The sequence below is a fragment of the Pieris rapae genome, chromosome 14, assembly GCF_905147795.1.
Source record: "Pieris rapae chromosome 14, ilPieRapa1.1, whole genome shotgun sequence".
Taxonomy (NCBI): Eukaryota; Metazoa; Arthropoda; class Insecta; order Lepidoptera; family Pieridae; genus Pieris; species Pieris rapae.
Window position 1 is genome coordinate 2,661,189 of NC_059522.1, and position 18,688 is coordinate 2,679,876.

At 32.7% G+C, this 18,688-nt stretch overlaps 2 protein-coding genes across 3 annotated transcripts; one reads left to right on the forward strand and one right to left on the reverse strand.

The window, feature by feature from the left end:
• The first annotated feature begins 393 nt into the window (after nt 1-393).
• Nucleotides 394-1,497, forward strand: LOC111000316 (NADH dehydrogenase [ubiquinone] 1 alpha subcomplex subunit 7). Its single transcript, XM_045631048.1, has 4 exons — nt 394-578; nt 658-746; nt 1,010-1,108; nt 1,369-1,497. The coding sequence occupies exons 1-4, from the start codon at nt 513-515 to the stop codon at nt 1,439-1,441; spliced, it is 327 nt and encodes a 108-aa protein (XP_045487004.1). The 5' UTR covers nt 394-512; the 3' UTR covers nt 1,442-1,497.
• An 862-nt stretch (nt 1,498-2,359) lies between these two features.
• Nucleotides 2,360-18,286, reverse strand: LOC111001224 (bromodomain-containing protein 1). Of its 2 annotated transcripts, none has more exons than XM_045631088.1 (23): nt 17,606-18,286; nt 17,212-17,451; nt 16,559-16,702; nt 16,280-16,373; nt 16,077-16,178; nt 14,754-14,892; nt 13,846-13,954; nt 13,403-13,489; nt 12,658-12,877; nt 11,838-11,934; nt 10,652-10,829; nt 9,459-9,622; nt 8,644-8,843; nt 7,724-7,815; nt 7,514-7,649; nt 7,239-7,358; nt 6,635-6,709; nt 5,634-5,748; nt 5,346-5,450; nt 4,802-4,912; nt 4,293-4,410; nt 3,431-3,528; nt 2,360-3,209 (listed from the first exon to the last, which is right to left on the reverse strand). In XM_045631088.1, the coding sequence occupies exons 1-23, from the start codon at nt 18,053-18,055 to the stop codon at nt 2,879-2,881; spliced, it is 3,525 nt and encodes a 1,174-aa protein (XP_045487044.1). In that variant the 5' UTR covers nt 18,056-18,286; the 3' UTR covers nt 2,360-2,878. The 2 variants fall into 2 exon arrangements, with proteins under 2 accessions (XP_045487044.1, XP_045487043.1); XM_045631087.1 differs by having other exon boundaries at nt 6,635-6,724; nt 17,606-18,285.
• Nucleotides 18,287-18,688: the final 402 nt, after the last annotated feature.

Sequence of the window (18,688 nt, forward strand, 5' to 3'; positions counted from 1 at the left end):
ATACAAGTTAATTCATAACGCTTTTTAAAGCCCTGTTGTACATACGGGTTGGGTTTACAATTCAATACCTTGAATTTGATTATACTGAGTATGTACGAATCTAAGCGTCCAAAAAACGAATTATTATCTAGTTCGGTTAGGTTAGGTTATGTTAGGTATTGAATTGTAAACTTTAACCAATTAATAATTCAAAATTGATTATTTTTTATTAATTACATGCCACAACCAAAACAGTGTAATACTAAGTCACGATTTAGTTTTTATTATACTTAATTATTAAAACAAAAAATCATTTGCCAGTGATTGCAGAGGAGCGAAATGTTGTGGAAAACATTTATAGATTATCTTAAAAATTTACGATGAATGTGCTGTCACCTATCAGCTCTCAAGCTGACACTGCTGTCAGTTCACAGCTGTAACATATTTACCAACCTATATTTCGCTTTACGAAAATTAGTCTCAAACAGAAAATTAAGACAACAATCGAAAATTAGTAAATAAAAGTTCCAAAAATGGTAAAGGTTCCGCCGCGTGATCTTTCACCCTTTATGCAAGCGTTTAGAAATTATCTTCTCGGCGTAAGTAGCATTGTTTTGGTTTGTTATTATGTAATAATTTTTATTATCCTCTTGTTAGAACATTTTATTTTAATTTTAGAGAAAACATACGAATGCATTGAGGTTCGAACCGTTTCTTGCTGCTCGAACTCAGCCACCTCCACAAATTCCTGATGGAGTCTCTCACAAGTTGGTATATCATTTATAAACATCATTGATTGACTATTTAATATCAATAAGTTGTTAATGTTAATCAGAAGAAATAAAGGTATCATCAAGAACTGATACCGAGTTACCATGATCTGCTATTCATATGAAAAGATATTCAAAACAGTTTCTTAATGATAAAAACTTCATGATGAACCAAATAATAAAAGTAAAATAGGTTGTCCAGTGACAAACACCAAAATATAAAATAACATCCTAATAGCATATTTATTTAAACATTCTAGACATGCACACAATTACTACTGTACTCGTGATGCGCGAAGAGAAGTAGCACCACCTCTTGAAATATCTACTAAATTGTTAACAACTGGAGCAGAAAAGGGGTAAAAAACTTTGATCAACTGATTATTTGAATTTATTGTAGTAATGTAAGAGTATATGAATTTAAATAGTTCAAGGAGTGAAGGAGTATGATCCCTAAATATTGTTCTATTTGGTATAGATCTATGTAATGTAATATGAAACATGGAGCAAATTTCACACCTCTTAAATTTTTTAATGTTTAAACAAAACAATATATAAATATGTTAAAAAGTAACTGTCATATTACTTCTAATTACCTGTACAAACTTTTTACTTTCAGAGAAGCAAGGACAGCTGCAACTACGAGGCCTACACCTGGCAAACTATTCAACTGGGACAAACACTATAATTAAACAAAGAAATATAGAATTATTGTGAATTATTTAAATGAGTAAATAGATATATTACACTAATCGTTTTTCTTAAGACAGTATAAGTTATACCACATGGATCATTGGATTTTTTGGAACAGAATAAACTGTCAGAAATTTTAAGTAATTAAAACATTAAATCAGAATCAACAATAATCTAAATAAGATTAAAATGTAAAACCATTTTAAATGTTGTTTGATACTTCATAAACATCATATAAATATTTGCCATTCTTTATCAACTGTTTTCCAGATATCACTACATAGTATAAAACAAAGTCGCTTTCTCTGTCCCTATGATGCTTAAATCTTTGAAACTACGCAACAGATTTTGATGCGGTTTTTTAATAGAAAGAGTGATTCAAGAGGAAGGTTCCGTGATGATATATGTCTATCTCTTATGGATAACCCACATTTTTATATAAGATTTTCTGAAGTGTATTTAGTATCAGCATTGCACCCGTGCGAAGCCGGGTCGGGTCGCTAGTAAATAATAATTTTGGTACGCCTGCGAAGCCTTTAATGGCCTTTAGGTAATATTCATGTATAAATATTTAGTCATATATGTAAAGCCGAGCAAAAAAAAAATCATTATTATTATAAACTTCAACTTCTACAAATAATTACAATTTTTCCGCCTACATTGCAAACGCAGGCTGAACCCTACGAGTTTTATCAAAATAATGTACTAAGTATTGTACACATTGAAAAGGTCTACAGAAAAGTCCATGATGGTATATGTCTATATGGATGTGTCGCGTATATTATCGGAGCTTTCCAGCGACGGCAATAACAATACATAATAAAAACCTGCTTTTCATCAGCATTGCACCCATGCGAAGCTGGGGCGGGTCACTAGTTTATTTCTAAAAAGGTTTTGAAAGTATTTAAGTATAAAAGAACATTTATTACAAAGTTTATTATCACTCACAAACACATTCATAAATACTAAGAGAATTCTTACAATGCAATCATAGCTCTGCTATGCCAAATTTACCTCGACACTAGCTGATTAAAACGCATATATTGTTTATCCTATTTCAACTAAATACTCATAACAGCTGCAAACTGAGGCTACAAAATTAACAATATGTGAGTTTTAATCAGACTCGAATATCTATATAGTAGGCAATAAGCCTTTTTATAAATACTTGTCAGGCTTTATTATTTTTTTAATTTCATTGATTCATCAAATTTGTTCAATAACAAATTTTAAGTTTACTACACAAAATACATAATCATGTGACGTTGTTAACTAATTACAAAGATTACAAATTGTAACACTAGTTACTTCAAGTAACAAAGATTTAATAAAATCTAATCACTACTGCTATCAGTAGTGTTAGGCGTCTTGATCTTCATATTTGAGAACATCCCAAAGCTAAACTTGTAATTAGGCCTTTGCCTCCTAAACCTTTGTCATTTCTCTCCGTCCACCTGTTTCCTGAATTGCATGGCATCACCAAAGGCTTTTTTAACTGCTTTCCTCTCGGTTGGTTTCCTTGATTCAACCATCTTTGCTTGATCCACTGCTTTTTCCACGCCTAAAAGCTCTAATTTGTTTGGTGGAAGCCATTGCCAAGTTCTTTTTACATCAAAGAACAGAACAAGGTAGAGAATTGGTTCATGAGCATAGTTTTTCTTTAGGTTAAGAACATCTTGTGGAGGTACGGGGAGTGGGACACCGTTATAAATAAATCCTTTTGGCATTTTTGGATCAATGATTAGTGCAGGGTACCATGGGTAGCCTCTGAAAATACAGATTTTTTAGATTAAGTAGGTTAGTACTCTATTATTTTAGATATTTTTGGGAAAAAAATGGAAATTAAACACTAACTAAACACACACACACACACTAACATAATCGGATTTCAGTTGCATGAATATTTTTTTTTACTAATTTTAATTTTAGATTCTCTATTGCTTTATAATAGGTAATGGAGATTTAATGATACACTAAAAAAGACAAACCTGCATTTAGCCCATACGAGTTGCAGTGGTTCCATTATTATATCTGTGGTCGATGTTTTCAACGGCGTCTTTGAGGTAGTAGACCTGGTGCCACGACCCTATTTATACATTAAAAGATTATTTAAATCGAATCAAAATAATATCTAATATTAAGTTATTTTTTTTAATTAAAGTGTTAAAGAAAAACACTTTTTTAACGGATTATAGATATGTATTATTATATTTAAACTTATAATTATTTTTACATAATTTTAAATTTAAACCGACGTTTCGCGTGCTTTACAGCGTGCGTGGTCACGGTGACTGAAGACAAAGGTGTTAAATGTCAAAAAGTATTACAGCTGCAGAAAATGTTGTGTTATCTGTATTTATTTCCCCGGAGTTAATTATCAAACACCTGGGATCCAATAATATCCAAATTAAAATCTCAAAATAAACAACCCGCGAAAATGGAGGACACCGTGAGCAATTTCTGCAAAAACCCTACATCTTTTAGTCGATACCAACTCCGGGGAAATAAATACAGATAACACAACATTTTCTGCAGCTGTAATACTTTTTGACATTTAACACCTTTGTCTTCAGTCACCGTGACCACGCACGCTGTAAAGCACGCGAAACGTCGGTTTAAATTTAAAATTATGTAAAAATAATTATAAGTTTAAATATAATAATACATATCTATAATCCGTTAAAAAAGTGTTTTTCTTTAAATGTGTAAAAGTTATGTAAATAAAAGACAATATTAAAGTGTTAATTCAAGTCAAAAATTCAATCTGATATTTATAACTTATAAATATAATTTTTTTTTTTAAGTTCTTGCGTTATAGTCTATCTACAACTAAAAAATGTCGTTAATTACTTTTTGCGGTGTAGTTGGTGTTTCCCTTTCAGACTCGGCATTTCTCGTTCGTCTCGCGGGACGCCGTTTGTCCGAGCTCCCTTCGACGTTAGATTCCAATGTGTCATTGCAGCTTGAACTATAGAATTTAAGTTTTTACAAAGAAGCAAAATCTTTATACGGCGGCATGTCGCTGATTTTTTTTCGGATTAGTTAGTTAGCCATTGTGCTTCATCGGCTAGCTTTTTAAAACTAATTGCTTTAAAAATAGACACAGAACCATGTCCATAGCCTGAATGAAATGTCTCATTATCCATATGCCGATATATGGCAATACGCTATGTTATCTTATAGCGTATATTGCAATAAGATTCGTGTAAAGGGATATTGGTTGGTCATTGTTTGAAATCTTTCAGAAATAATGCTTCCTACTGAAAATAATACATTTATACAAACGCTAATAAAATACTAATAATATGATACTAAAAAATTCAACACTACGATTTATTTATATGAAGCGCAAAACTCACCCCTCTGCATCAGACGATGATAGCGAGCACGTACGATCGGATGCGTTCTCGTCGTCATAGTGCGTACACGACGAACACGATTTGGACCACACCGAACTACTACTCGATGACCTGATAAATATTATAATGATTAATAAAAATTAAGTGTAGAGGGATGACACACAAAGTAGTCGGAAACTTCTTGACCCAGATTGGTGCCGGACATGCCAGGTGTTTTGACAACCAGACCAGAGTCAGGTTGTCAAAACCCTCTTGGAGGTTGTGCATTCAACTATATCAACACTATATAGTGAAAGAAACAATGTGAAATTTTGCTCTTGGATAAAAAAATTAATAAGAATGTGAGGCCAAGTAAAAAATAAGGAAACCGTGGAAGTTTATATGAAAAACTATGCGTTTATCATAGATATATCAGATTTAGCTTATATTCCATAAGAATATATTAGTTAAATTCAAACAGGGAATTCGGGAATCAAAGCATTTATAACTATTTTTACACGACATGCAGAAATTAATCTGCCCCATACGAAACTTCAGAGTTTACCTGGATAAGGCCAAATCGCTGTCAGATCCAACTTCCCCAGGTGGTCCACGATATTGCAGAAATGAGGCCGGCACTGGGGTCTTACTGTCGCCCGTGAGCGATGACCTGCAGTATTTATTTTTATTCATAAACCAGTATTTAAGTAACAATAATCATAATTTTTTCAATTCCATAAGAAAGCAATTAAATAATTTCTAGAGATATTTAGCTAAAATAAATTTTTAAAAGCAATCTTATAATCGTAAAATTTTGTAAATCTATACTAACTCGATACAGAGGAACGTTTACCTAAACAAATCTGGCGAAGTGGGCTTCTCCTTTTCCTGTTTCCTAGGTCGACCACGCCCCTTTTTTCTCGGCTCCGGCGTGCGACCCAGGCTGGCTGATAATGTAGGCAACGTTGCTATAACATATGTAATTATTTATAAACCGTCTATTTCAATTCTAAACACTATAAAGTTTTCAGATGCAATATCAACAAGTCTTTGAGAAAAACTAAATTATTTTCTGAAAAAAAGTTTTGTTTTTTTTATGTAGTTTGTAGATTATTAAGTTTTAATGAAAATGTGGGTAGTTATAAATCTATTGTCTGAACAAGTAACTGGTGTTAACAAAATAGCCTCAATGTCTCAATGTAAGAAGTCTTAACAAAGTCACGAGAAATATTTTAGAGCTTTTGGCAGTGCTTACTTTTTTTATAATTGATACAGCATGTTTTATTTTATTTTATTTAAATTATATGTTCGAGTTATAACTAAAAATAGGACTTTCCAATCTACAATTTAAGATAACGCAACATTGGAATTTTTTTTAAATCGAAATTAAATATTTGATTTATTATTATATAAATAGCATCAAAAAAGGTTAAAGCAATTAGGTTTCAATCCACTTTTGCGGTACATAGGTTTCTGATTTCTCTTTTATCAAAAGGCAGACTTTTAATAAATTTAAGAAATGTATTAAAGAAAAGCTGTGTAAAAGGGCTTACTATAAAGTTATTGATTATCTAGTTGATAAAAGGGCCTGGGACTAGTGCTGAGCAGGCTACCTCTAATTAATTTGATATATTTGTTTTAAATATTGTTTGATGATTTGCTTTTTTAAAAGAGTACCGAGAGTTTTTTACGTCAGCTTTTTCTCTCGGCCAACACCCTCTGTCTTCTTTGCCGATGAGTAGGGATGCCTACAGGTTCAAATTTAATGACGTGGAATAAGTGATACCTAGATTATCTTATGTTCCAAAATAAACGTATTTTATTTTTATTAATTTATTTTTATAATGAAGTTACCATCAGCACCAAAACTTCGGGGTGGTGTTGTGATGGTCGAAGGCGGCACAAGCAACGTTGGCTTCCGAAGACCACCTAAAAGACCCAAACCTGTGAATTATTTATTTCAAATAATTTAAATATATCTAATTTCGGCAACTTTTTTTCTCTTAACCTTCTAATACTATCGTATATATATGTCGTTTATACGTTTGAATGAAAATGTATTGACATTTTTTGAAACAATTATTTTATTTATTGTCATTTTTGTCACCAATTTCTATGTTTTATGACATATTCCAATTTTTAATAATCTGTGGCAGCATTATTTGGCGCCATTTACATGCTTGAATAAAATTATCATTTATTTTCAAAGAACAAATACATCAACAATGTTTTACCATTTACTCAGTTATTATTTTTTAAGCTTTTCAATTTGACAAGCCATTATGAAGACTATAAATTCATATTCATTAAAATAACAAACAATCAACCGACTTTAAATAAAAATCATCTCAAATATGAGAAATTTATGGACATACATAAAAATTAAATTATCTTACATGTTTGAAAGTCAAAATAATATACAGGTCAAGTCATATTTTTTTTTATTCGGATAAATTACCTGTACTAGGCGTGGTAGGTTCTGGTACTTTTGTTGGTGATTTGTCTGGCGTCACAAGTTTCTGTGTTCTTTCCACTTTCTTAATAATGATTGGGGTTTCCGAGTCTGATGTAGCTGTATCTAAAAAAAGTTTAAATATACTTTTATAAGTATTATAAATATTTAAAATTTTAGTTGACATTACATTGTCATTTTTCTTAAGTTAAATTTAAATAAATCATTTTTATATAGTCTCTATGTCATTTGTAAATAATAAAATTGTGAAATATACTAACCAGCTTCTTGCACCCGCCGTACAGCAGACAGTGCTGGTCTTCCCCTCCCTCTGCGACCACGCCTTCCCCTTCCCCTGCCCCTCCCTCGCCACCAATTCTTATTAACCTTATTCTTTACTATCGGTGAGTCATCTCGCTGAAAATAGTAGTAGGTAATATATAGCCTCATACTAAAAACTCTAATTGGGGACATATTTTATTTATATTTACCGTATCATCATCATCATCATCATCCGAGCGTACTGGTGTGATGGCTCTCTTTTCACTGGGAGCAACAGAAGCGCCTCGTTCACTGCGCGTATCTAAAATACAATTTATTAATACAACTTACAAACTATATTTATTTATTTAATAATAAGGAATCAACAGCTACTTAACACATATTATTATACAAAACACAAAATACAATACACACAGCCAAAACAGATTCCGATTTTTTTAAGTAGCAGTTTTTTTTTTAAGTAGTAGATATTAATAAATTCGTAGTATAATTTGTTGCTTTTTTTTAATTTTGCAGTTTTTAATTTTATTCTTTTGTTTTTCTTTTAAATGACACTTTGTCTTTTATAAAAATTGAACATAATTAAATGAAAAGGAGGGCAGCTGGCGGCCTTATTGCTTTCGAAAGATTTCTTCCAGGCAACCACTGTGAGTAAAGGGAAAAAAATGAATTAAATCACATAACGTAGGCAAGAAGTGCAAAAATACATATTACATACATAATAAGAAAAAAAAACTTAACTGGAACAAAAGTAAAAAGTGCTCATGAATCATGATAATCTAATTCAAGATCGGTCTCACGTCAGTTAGTACGCAAATTAGACATAGACATATTATTTATTACAAACAAAACACACACACATAAATACACAACACAGCAGTAATCAAAGAGAAAAAATTAAATAAAAGATAAATTAGGGATATGACGTGGACAGGTAATGTTTGTACAACAGAAATTTAAAGGAAGATAGAGAAGGAGCTAAGCGAATAGTGACGGGAAGTGAATTCCATAGCCTAACGGCTGAAACCTTAAATCAATCTCCAAGAAAGATTTAATTTGTGGGTAGATAAGAAAAATTTTTCTTGTTATCTACCCACAAATTAATAAATCAAAGACAGTAGACGCATACCAGCTGTGTGTTCGCTATCACTGCTACTTGGCCTTGTACGGCGCGAATCACAACTTTGTCTTCTTCTGGGGCTTAACCGTGTATCTGAGGACTCCTCCGCGTCACCACTTCCAGCCAACTCCGGCATACCAGCTTCACGTACATCGCGTCGCGCTTGCCGGAATATAGACTTGCATTGTTCACGCATTTTCACGCCCGCTCTATTTAAGAGAAATAAAAGTTAGTAGCTAAGAAATTATATTAGTGAAGGCATCAACTAAATCTTCTCTTAAACATAACACTCGTGGTATAAATAGTATTAATTTAATTTTTGTTGCAAAAATTGGGCGGTTTTATCGCTGTCACAGCAGTGTTGGCCTCGTGCGTTCAGCGTGCGACTCTCATACCCGAGGTCGTAGGTTCGATGCCCGGCTGTGCACCAATGGACTTTCTTTCTATGAACGCATTTAACATTTGCTCGAACGGTGAATGAACATATCGTGAGGATACCGACATGTCTCATGGCACTGGAGGCTGATCACCTACTTACATATTAGATTCAATAATGATCATGGAACAGATTCAGAAATCTGAGGCCAAGACCTAAAGAGGTTGTAGCGCCACTGATTTTTGTTTAATCGCTTTCATTCCCACCTTTAACGGTAAAAAGATAAATAAGGTGAACACAAGAAGTCCAAAATTACAAAAGATCTTACTTATGAAATCAAACACATTGCTAAAAATTATATTTAAATTAGGTTTAGCCCAAACATTTTTTTACAGCATTATAAGCTACCATTCAATTAATATAGCAAACCAAAAGTTAAAAAACTTACTTATAGAACACAGTGTCCTTATTATTGTATGTGAGACAATTATCTATCATGAGTTGGAAGTCTGTTTCTACATCATCTATGGTCTTGTATTGTCCCTTGTCGAGTTTCTTTCCCATCGTACTCAGATCCATTGGATGCTTTACCACAGTACTGTAGTCTGGGACCTGTAAAAATTTATACACAAATATACAACAATATTTGAATTATAATTTACACCTTATGGATTTTCTAAGAAAAAATTATCTTAAATTATAATTTTAAAAAATAATTTTTTTTATTTTTTTTCAAGTGAAACTTCGCATTTAGGCGCATGAGGGTAATTTTTTTATGAAACGTCACTAAGATTTGCAGCATTTTTGTCGAAGAAAAGGGAGAACGATTGAGGCCGATTGAGAAAGAGAGAGAGAGAGTGAGAAAGGGAATTAAGAGAGAGAAAGAGAAAGTAAGAAAGGGAGATTGAGAAAAAATAAACGCTATTGGTTGATGTATTCGATTAATTGTTTATTAGAACTTTAGATGGCAATTCTGTCGCATAGCATCCTGTGCAGTAAACGCAGATTTTTTATTTATGTATATTATCATTAGTAAACAGTGTGAACATAGATATATCTATGTTATATATAGATATATCTATATAAATACGAGTGATCATATACTGGTAAAAGATCATCTATTGGGGCTTTTACTTTAGTCATAATTAATTTACGAAGATTTCAAATTTCAATGCGGCTTCTATGGCTCTACTACTTGTATAAAATAATTTAAATTAATAGTTAGTTAAATTCGAGTATGAGAAAAATAGGAGAAGAACATTTACTGGTTGTTACGGTAAATGTTACTTCTGTGGTGTCACCACGGGCCTACTAAGATTGAAAATCACAAAAGCGTTTGAATTAGTCAGTGCATTTTAATCTTTAGTGCGAAACTAAAGTGGTAAGTGAAAAAATTTATTCTTTGTCTATGTCTAAGTATTTTCCTTAATAAAAACCGTAAAAAGTGTTACGAGACACTTTCTTATGTCAGATATACTTTTTTGTAAATTTCTTGAGTCTTAATTTAGGCTAGATTGTAATGTTCAATGTATCAGTAAAGATATAATTTATATAAAAAATGTGAAATTTTTTTGCTGTTTCTGTCAAAGTAAATATTATATTCACTTATTATTCTCCACCCTATTTAAAAAAAAAACTAACCTCATTCAGATCAACAGGCTCAGTAAATATATCACTGGCATCTCTTAGGCGCAACTGTCTCAATAACTTATGTAACGCTGCGCGATCAGGCCGAAGTGTGTGTAGCACGCATCGTTCCCAGACACGTGTGTACTCCGCCTTGAGACGCTCACGTTTACGCACCAATTCGCAAAGCAATCTTAAAAAAAAAATATTTTTCATGACATTGAATAAAAATAAATTATTCAAGTTACGACGATCTCTTATTAGCAAAATAGGGAACTACAGCATCCGCGGCGATGGATAAGTTTATACATTCAGGGTCGAAAGTTTTAAATTTTAGGTCTGGTGTTCCCCAAGGTCCCAAATAAGACCTCAATTACAGTAATACCCCGGACTTACGCGATAGGTGGGACTGAGCGCTATCCGCGTAAGTCGAATTCGCGTAAGTCGGGGTACAAATTTGCATATAAAGACATACAAAGTATGATTAATTGGGACTGGAGACTAAATAAAACAATAATTTAGGAAATAATTAGTATCTCATTCTAGATAATATGACAAACTATATTAATAGAGTGTATAAACGCAATCCGAAGTTAGTTTGATGTAGAAGGTTTCATAAATTGTAATTACAAAGTCGTTTTCTTCTCCCGTATATCTCCTCGTAGCATCCTAGTAATTTTTTAATTCCATAATTTGTTAACCCTTTTTCAATCGAACTGAGGGCTTCTGTCAAGTTTCCAACTGTCATTTGATCTTCCAATTGAACTGGATCCAAAGAATCATGATTATCAATTTCTTCCTCTTGTTGACGCATTGATGCTCATCATTTGTGACCTCCTCATTGTGTGAATCCACAAGCTCTTGAACATCATCACTATCCTATACAGTTTACACCACTACACGTCTGTGCCTGTTGTAAACTGAAGGAATAATAATGCGGGCGGGGGGAGTCAGGAACAAACGCCGCCGCTTGACTTTGACTGCGCGGCGTTCAAACAAAAAACGAATAGACGAGAAAATTAAATCGCGTAACTCCGAATTCGCGTAAGTCGAGGTATTACTGTATTCGCAATTTATGAGACTTTTTAGTTCCCAAGTAATTGTTGGGCATGCAGCTTCATTTCCGTTCTGTATTTGTTGCACATATTTCTTACGTTTAAAGAGTCAATAATTAAATAAATAGAAAACAATATAATCGCACCTGGCTCTTTCCAGATCTTGTCGTATCCTCTGCCAATACTTAAGTTGATTGCACAACTCTCTAACGTTTACTGTACCATCTTGGATTCCTCTTGTGCCTGTAACGAAATTAGCTGTTACAACAAATATTTGTATGAAGCTACATAATCAGGATGAACGACCAAACTGCACCGGGGCATAACAAGTATTAAGATACTTATTAGGCCTTTGAAAGAATAGGACACTCGTAAAGAGTTAACCTTACTTTACCCCTAAGTTGTATAGGCACGAAAATACATTAACTGGCTTCACAATTATAGTAATATTTATAAATTGTAACTAAATTTTTTTTTAAATTACAACTTCGAAAACGTAACCAGTCATTAATAATATTTATAACTCGTATTAATTGGTATGTAGACAAACATATTTTGGCTATTTGAAATCATGCATCGATCCTTACCCACTACCTTATTATGTATATGCCGTCATGCATCTTTGGTCACACAATGCGTTGGGGCAACGAAAACCTAGAGAAGCTCATCGTGATTACCGAACAAAAGATCGCGTCGACTTTCAGCAACGAGATAGACGATCACGTCAAAGACTCGTCATCAAAATTATACATCGATGTAAAAGTCGCGCCAGACTTCTTGATAACACTACTGACACTTATCGATTTCTTTATAAATTATTGTTATTAATAATCAACTCATTTCACTTCGAAACACTATTTAAAGACATCTACATGGATTCATCAGAATAAGAGTTTATTTTTCATACTATCAGGTAAACTTTCCACTTGCAGGTGGTATTTTTGAATCAATAAGATTAGCACTTACCATGATGACTGGTCAAACTCTGCAGTCGTCTCAACAAGGGAACACCGTTCCTACTATGTCTCTTCAAGGTCCAATACGCCAACAAACGCTTCATAAGCTGAGCCCGAGCCGCCGGCGGCCCGTCCGCTAATTGCGCTATCTCCGCCACACGCTCCGCTGGTAACGTTGGCACTAGCACCACTGGTGCCCATGTGCGTTTCAACGCTAGGACTCTTCGTGCCTAAAAGGTTTTTAAAACAAGTCACGACAACAACTCTTAAACACACATGTACGTCACACATGTACGTCACAGATGTTGCGTACGTCCTTGATATGCGTATACCATTCCAATGCGAACAAAGATATACGCTACTGCAGTTCTCGATGCCAAATACGTCCCGTTATTATATTATTTTAAGCAAGAGTTTTGTTATTTTGTTTTCTAATCAACTAGAAAGCTTTGAACTATGAAACTAAAAACAAAAGCGCTTTATAAGTATGAATCTTGTGTGTAATACTGTGCGTTTGTTTGTGTTTGTGTTTATGTGTCCGACTTAAAAGAGTACTACAACTCTCGGTTTTGACTTGAGATCTGTCTTCCACATTTTTATTCTTGATGTCATGAACGATATTTTCCTTCCAAACAAACAAAAATATCTTTATTCAAATAGGTAAACAAGTACAATTATGAACATCAAAAAAATTAATTAATTGTGAATTTACATTTACTGCCAGTTCTCAAATTAAAAAAAAAATAAAACATTACCTGTTTGATCTTATCACGCCCCTTCTGACGAATCGCTGATAAATCATTTGTTTTGGAATCACATTCTGATTCAGCTGCTCGACGTTCCTATAAGAGATTTTTTTTATATGGCAGTGTTTTTTTTTATTTATTTAATAGTGTTAAAAATATACTTCTTTAACCAAAATTCAATTATTAGCGGTGAATAAATACTTTTTAGGAGAATATTAATAACATATACCCTACGACTTAAAAAAAATAAAAAGCCTCGCTTAGAACTCGATCTTATATTCAATATCACATCATTCATTATTTTCATATAAAGTAAGAAAACAGAAATTTTTATTTTAGACTTTTATAGTCTATAGTGGGGTGGTCTGGAAAGTAGAAAACAACCGTTTCCAGGTAATCAAAAAACCATAGACAAAATAGATCAAATTGCATTTTTGAAATAAAATTCTTACCTGCAGAATATGCGCAGGAGTGTGAGCGTCACAATATGCCATTTTGGCAACTTGTACGGGTTGACTTGGATCTCTTCCTGTACCGGCCGCTTCCATTTTCATATATAACCTGAAATAATTGTTTTCTTAATTTTGATCGATTTTGATGAACCTTTGTAACCGTGGTAAAATATATATAATTGTTCAATTAATAATTTTGAATTACTATACCATTAATTATTATTACTATTAAATTTTCCACTTTTTTAATAAAACTATGCTTGAAAAACATACACAGACTCAAGCAAAAATATGCCACGGACAGATTTCAACTTCGAATATATACTTCTATAAATATGTACTTAAAAAAAGCTTTAAAATATTCTTTTAAAAATACCCGACATACATACATCCTTAGCACATTAGGCTATAGGGCATATATAATTAACATAGTAGTCTTTTTGGAAAAAATGTATTACAGATAGTTTTTATAAGGGTTAGCGAATTAAATAAGTTTATTTTATTCCACAACGCCTATCAAAATATCCATAATTTGAAAATATCTTTTTTCATAAGTTACTCACGTGACTTGTGTCACAGATAACAAGAATCAACCTCGACGTGTAAATAATAAGTCTTTGTCTAGTACTATATCCAAAGCTGGTTTAAAAAGCGATATTAATTAGAACTTACAGGGTTCGTTGGTCTTGTTTTGTTATGATATATATTTATTTGTGTAATATAAGTCACTGAATAATAACGCGTAAAAAACCTTAAAAACATTTGTTTGCTTGTTTACAAGCATGGTACGTCACAGGAACGACGCCATCTTGCCTAGAACACTTCATATGCTCGAGTTTAAAAAAAAAATATATATATATATATAAAGTAAGATTAGTATTCTAGTGCAATACATTAATGTTCCTTACCCAGCTTGTTGTGCACATGTAACATGAAAAGCACTATAACAGTTGCTCCTATGACATTGTATACAGGCGCCCACTCCTCGCTGTTTGCAAACCATACATTGCAGCTTCCATCGAGCAGGTGGTATTGTCTCTATCGAATCTGAAAGACTTTTGACTTACAATAATATTCTACAATCGCAGAACCATAGGAGCAGTGTTGGCCAAGACAGTAACAATGACATGACGTCCAAGAAGTCGTGCGTTCGATTCAGGGTTGTGCCGAACCGAATTTTTATAGCGTTATATCAAATCAATCAATCAATCAATCAAAATTTATTTATTCAGTTTAGATGCGACTTAAGACATGCTTATGAATGTCAAAAACGTTTGCAAAATTCGCGAAACAACAAAACTACGCCATCCGTTCGCAAGACTACCAGGAGGTCTTGTTCTGAGAAGTACGGGCAAGAAACTCAGCAAGTTTTATCCGATTATTTTATTTATAGCGATTATTATTAATGTTCCACAACATTAAATATAGCCGCGATACAGCCCTTAGACCTAAATTTTTATACGATTTCTTGTTTTTTTTATTACGACCAAGATTCAGATGCACGATCACTGAAATCTTGGAAGTTTCTGTTACGCGCCTAAACGCAGCGTAACATACCTGACAACTATAGTTTTAGAAATATATAATTTAAGATCGCCCCGGCTTCGCACCGGTGCAATGCTGATACTAAATACACTACAGAAAATCTGTGAACGTTGTATATAAAAATGTGGGTTATCCATAAGAGATAGACATATACCATCACGGACTTTTCTGTAGACCTTTTCAATGTGTACAATACTTAGTACATTATTTTGATAAAACTCGTAGAGTTCAGCCTGCGTTTGCAATGTAAGCGGAAAAAATGTAATTATTTATGTCACACATTAGAAACATTCTCCACTATTTAATGGATTATACATATAAACCTTCACTCTATCTATTAAAAAAACCGCATCAAAATCCGTTGCGTAGTTTCAAAGATTTAAGCATACAAAGGGACATAGGGACAGAGAAAGCGACTTTGTTTTATAATATGTAGTGATGGTATGGTAATAGTTATAGTTTCGAGATGACATAAAGAAACGAGTAGAGCACGACGTACAGAATCGAGCGGTAGCGCAAGTTGGGCTCCGAACATCAAGAGCAACGTTTATAATATTTTTTTATTCTTTATCATAAAATAATATAGTATACTGTTATTATACTATATTATTTTATGATAAATAATAAAAAAATATTAAAAAAGGGAAAACTTTATACCAGTTTAAAGTAAAAATTGTTTAACTTACCGATAGGTTCTAAGAAAACTGTGTTAGCAAATCTCACTTCCGGGATCCAAAGAGCACAGACCACATGCGCCCAAGTGCTTTGGTCAGTTTGCTTAAATGCTCCTAAAAGTTGACAATTGACAGTGACAAAGATTACATATAATAAAATAAAAAATCATTTATAGAATTATATGCAAGTGATTAGAATTTAGAAAAAATTAAACCTCCAGTGTTCGGGCATAAAACACAGTTTACAAGTCGGGATGGTGATTGAAGACATCTTCGGCAGAGCCACTGTCCCTCAGGAATATAGGGAACCTGAAATGTTGAAATATCATTTTAGTTACTTCAGTTGGTTATTATTTAATTGTTTAATTTTGTGGTTGCTTGTTTAATTTATTCATGCTACCACAGTGAATAAAAATGTATTGTTTTCTTTTAAATTAGGTCTAGAATTTTTATATGTATACATATAACTGTTGTTTTGGAATTCTTACACTTACCCCATAACAATCCTGATGAACTGCTAAATTGCACATGTCACAAAATAGAATAACATTTGTATTTTGACATTCTCCATCCATACAAATACAGCATACAGCATCTTCATCAACTGTTGCAGCTGTTTGTTGTCCATTTTGTGAAGCCTGATGCGAATAATATATAGTATAGGAAGCTAAACATGTTTTTAATACTTTTTTTTTTATTAAAATTTGGCAGTTCAAGATATTGTGAAGAGCATAACAACCATTTTGTTAAATAATTTAAAGTAATTGGTGTTAATAGAATGTAATTTAGTATTATTTCATTCTTTTAAATTGTAAATTAAGAGTGAGATTCAGAAACAAGACTGTTATAAAAAAAACCATACATTATTCAATATATGGAAGTCAAACTTACTGCACTGTCTCATTTCTGAATAGAAGTTATTATTTTATTTTCATTAGCCATTTTTTTTAATGTTCACATACATAGAAATATTTTGATTTCATGTTCAAATTATTAAGATAACAATTTAATTATAAGTCAGAACATGTCTATTGTTATGCACATGTTTATAATCTGAATTAAATAGTCTCAACTGTTATAATGATATGGATGAAAATCAAATCCAGGACCTACATTATATAAGAACAGAAGCAAAATAAAAACTAACTTGAAAATATGACTCTTTCTCCAATCTATCCATTAGCAATTCCAAGGTATCAACTGAAACTGCAGTCAAGCCCTGCTTGATTCTTGTTTTATTGATTATTGCAAGCCATGCAGTATCTTCCTCATCCACATCATACTCCACTTCTCCATCAAGCTCTTCAGCAGATTTTTCAATGAAACGGATGTAGGCGTTGGGACGTGGTGGTGCATCGCAAACTCTTTCATTATAGTCAGGAATGAGCTGCATAAAAAAAATATGATAATGGCAATTATTATCAAGAGTATAGATTATTTTTACATAATGCTAAATACAAATGTTGAAAAAGTCTAAGGGAGGCAAGGTTCCCAAAGTTTTATGAAATGGTGAAACTAAGTGTCGTAACAAGGAAATTTACCTTGAAGCTTGCTTCTGGCAACTTAACATGTGGTTCCTGTGGTGGCTCCACAAATGGTAATGGCTTTTCCAACTCTGAATTTCTTTTCTCCCATTCTTCAAGTGAAATTACTGCTACAGGTTGATCAATAGGAATTCTACTAATTTTACCATCAATTTCAAATTGTACTACTTTCTGTGCTTCAGCAAATGTTAATGCTTCTTTTGGTGGACTTTGTAAAGCTATATCTCCAGTAGGAACTGCAGCTTTAAATCTACCTTTCTTTCTATGGTGTGGAACTGTAGGCGTTGCCGGTGTCGGATTGTCATGATCGTAATTGACCAAGTGATATTGCAAGCCACATAAACTCTTATACACTTTATCACATTTCTCTAATGGACATTGGTACGGAGGAGGTCTATTTTGTCGTAACTTCTTACAGAATTCTAAGACATCGAAATCCAAACCCATTGCTGAATGCACAAGTCAAAAACTATAGTTTACACGGCATCATTTTAAAACAAGTCTTCTGGTTGTGCAGCTAATTAAGTCGGCAACGAGGACAAAAAGACGGATTTATTTTGATTGTGTTCATAAATACATATTAAATATGTGATACGCCTCAAACCTATGTGTTATAAAAATAATAAATAATAGCTAAGTTTAACGGAGTAGTTTCCACCGAATTTATCAATAGACAAAATTGTATTGATGTAAAATTATATAAATGTCAAAACTTAAAACGCTAAGCTTAATGCCAAAATAATTACAAATTTCAGTGTCAAGTCTCAACACAAGTTAACTCATAATCTTCTTTCACTTTCTGAACTAAATATTAATTTCATAGATTCTAGAAATTTCTCATTTCACAATAAATGTTTTGATTATTGACTCTATAAGGGTTGGCAGAATACAAAATTGCCATATTATTAAGGAAATATTTAATACATAAACAACAGAAATCTTGAGTATTATTATAGAATATATTGCTAAAATTTATATTTAATATCGCTGGTAAGTTTAATTTAAAAAGGTGTGTTTTAATATTTAACTAGTACATATTGTTGTTGATAATACATACCAAGATGACGTCATGTTAAGATG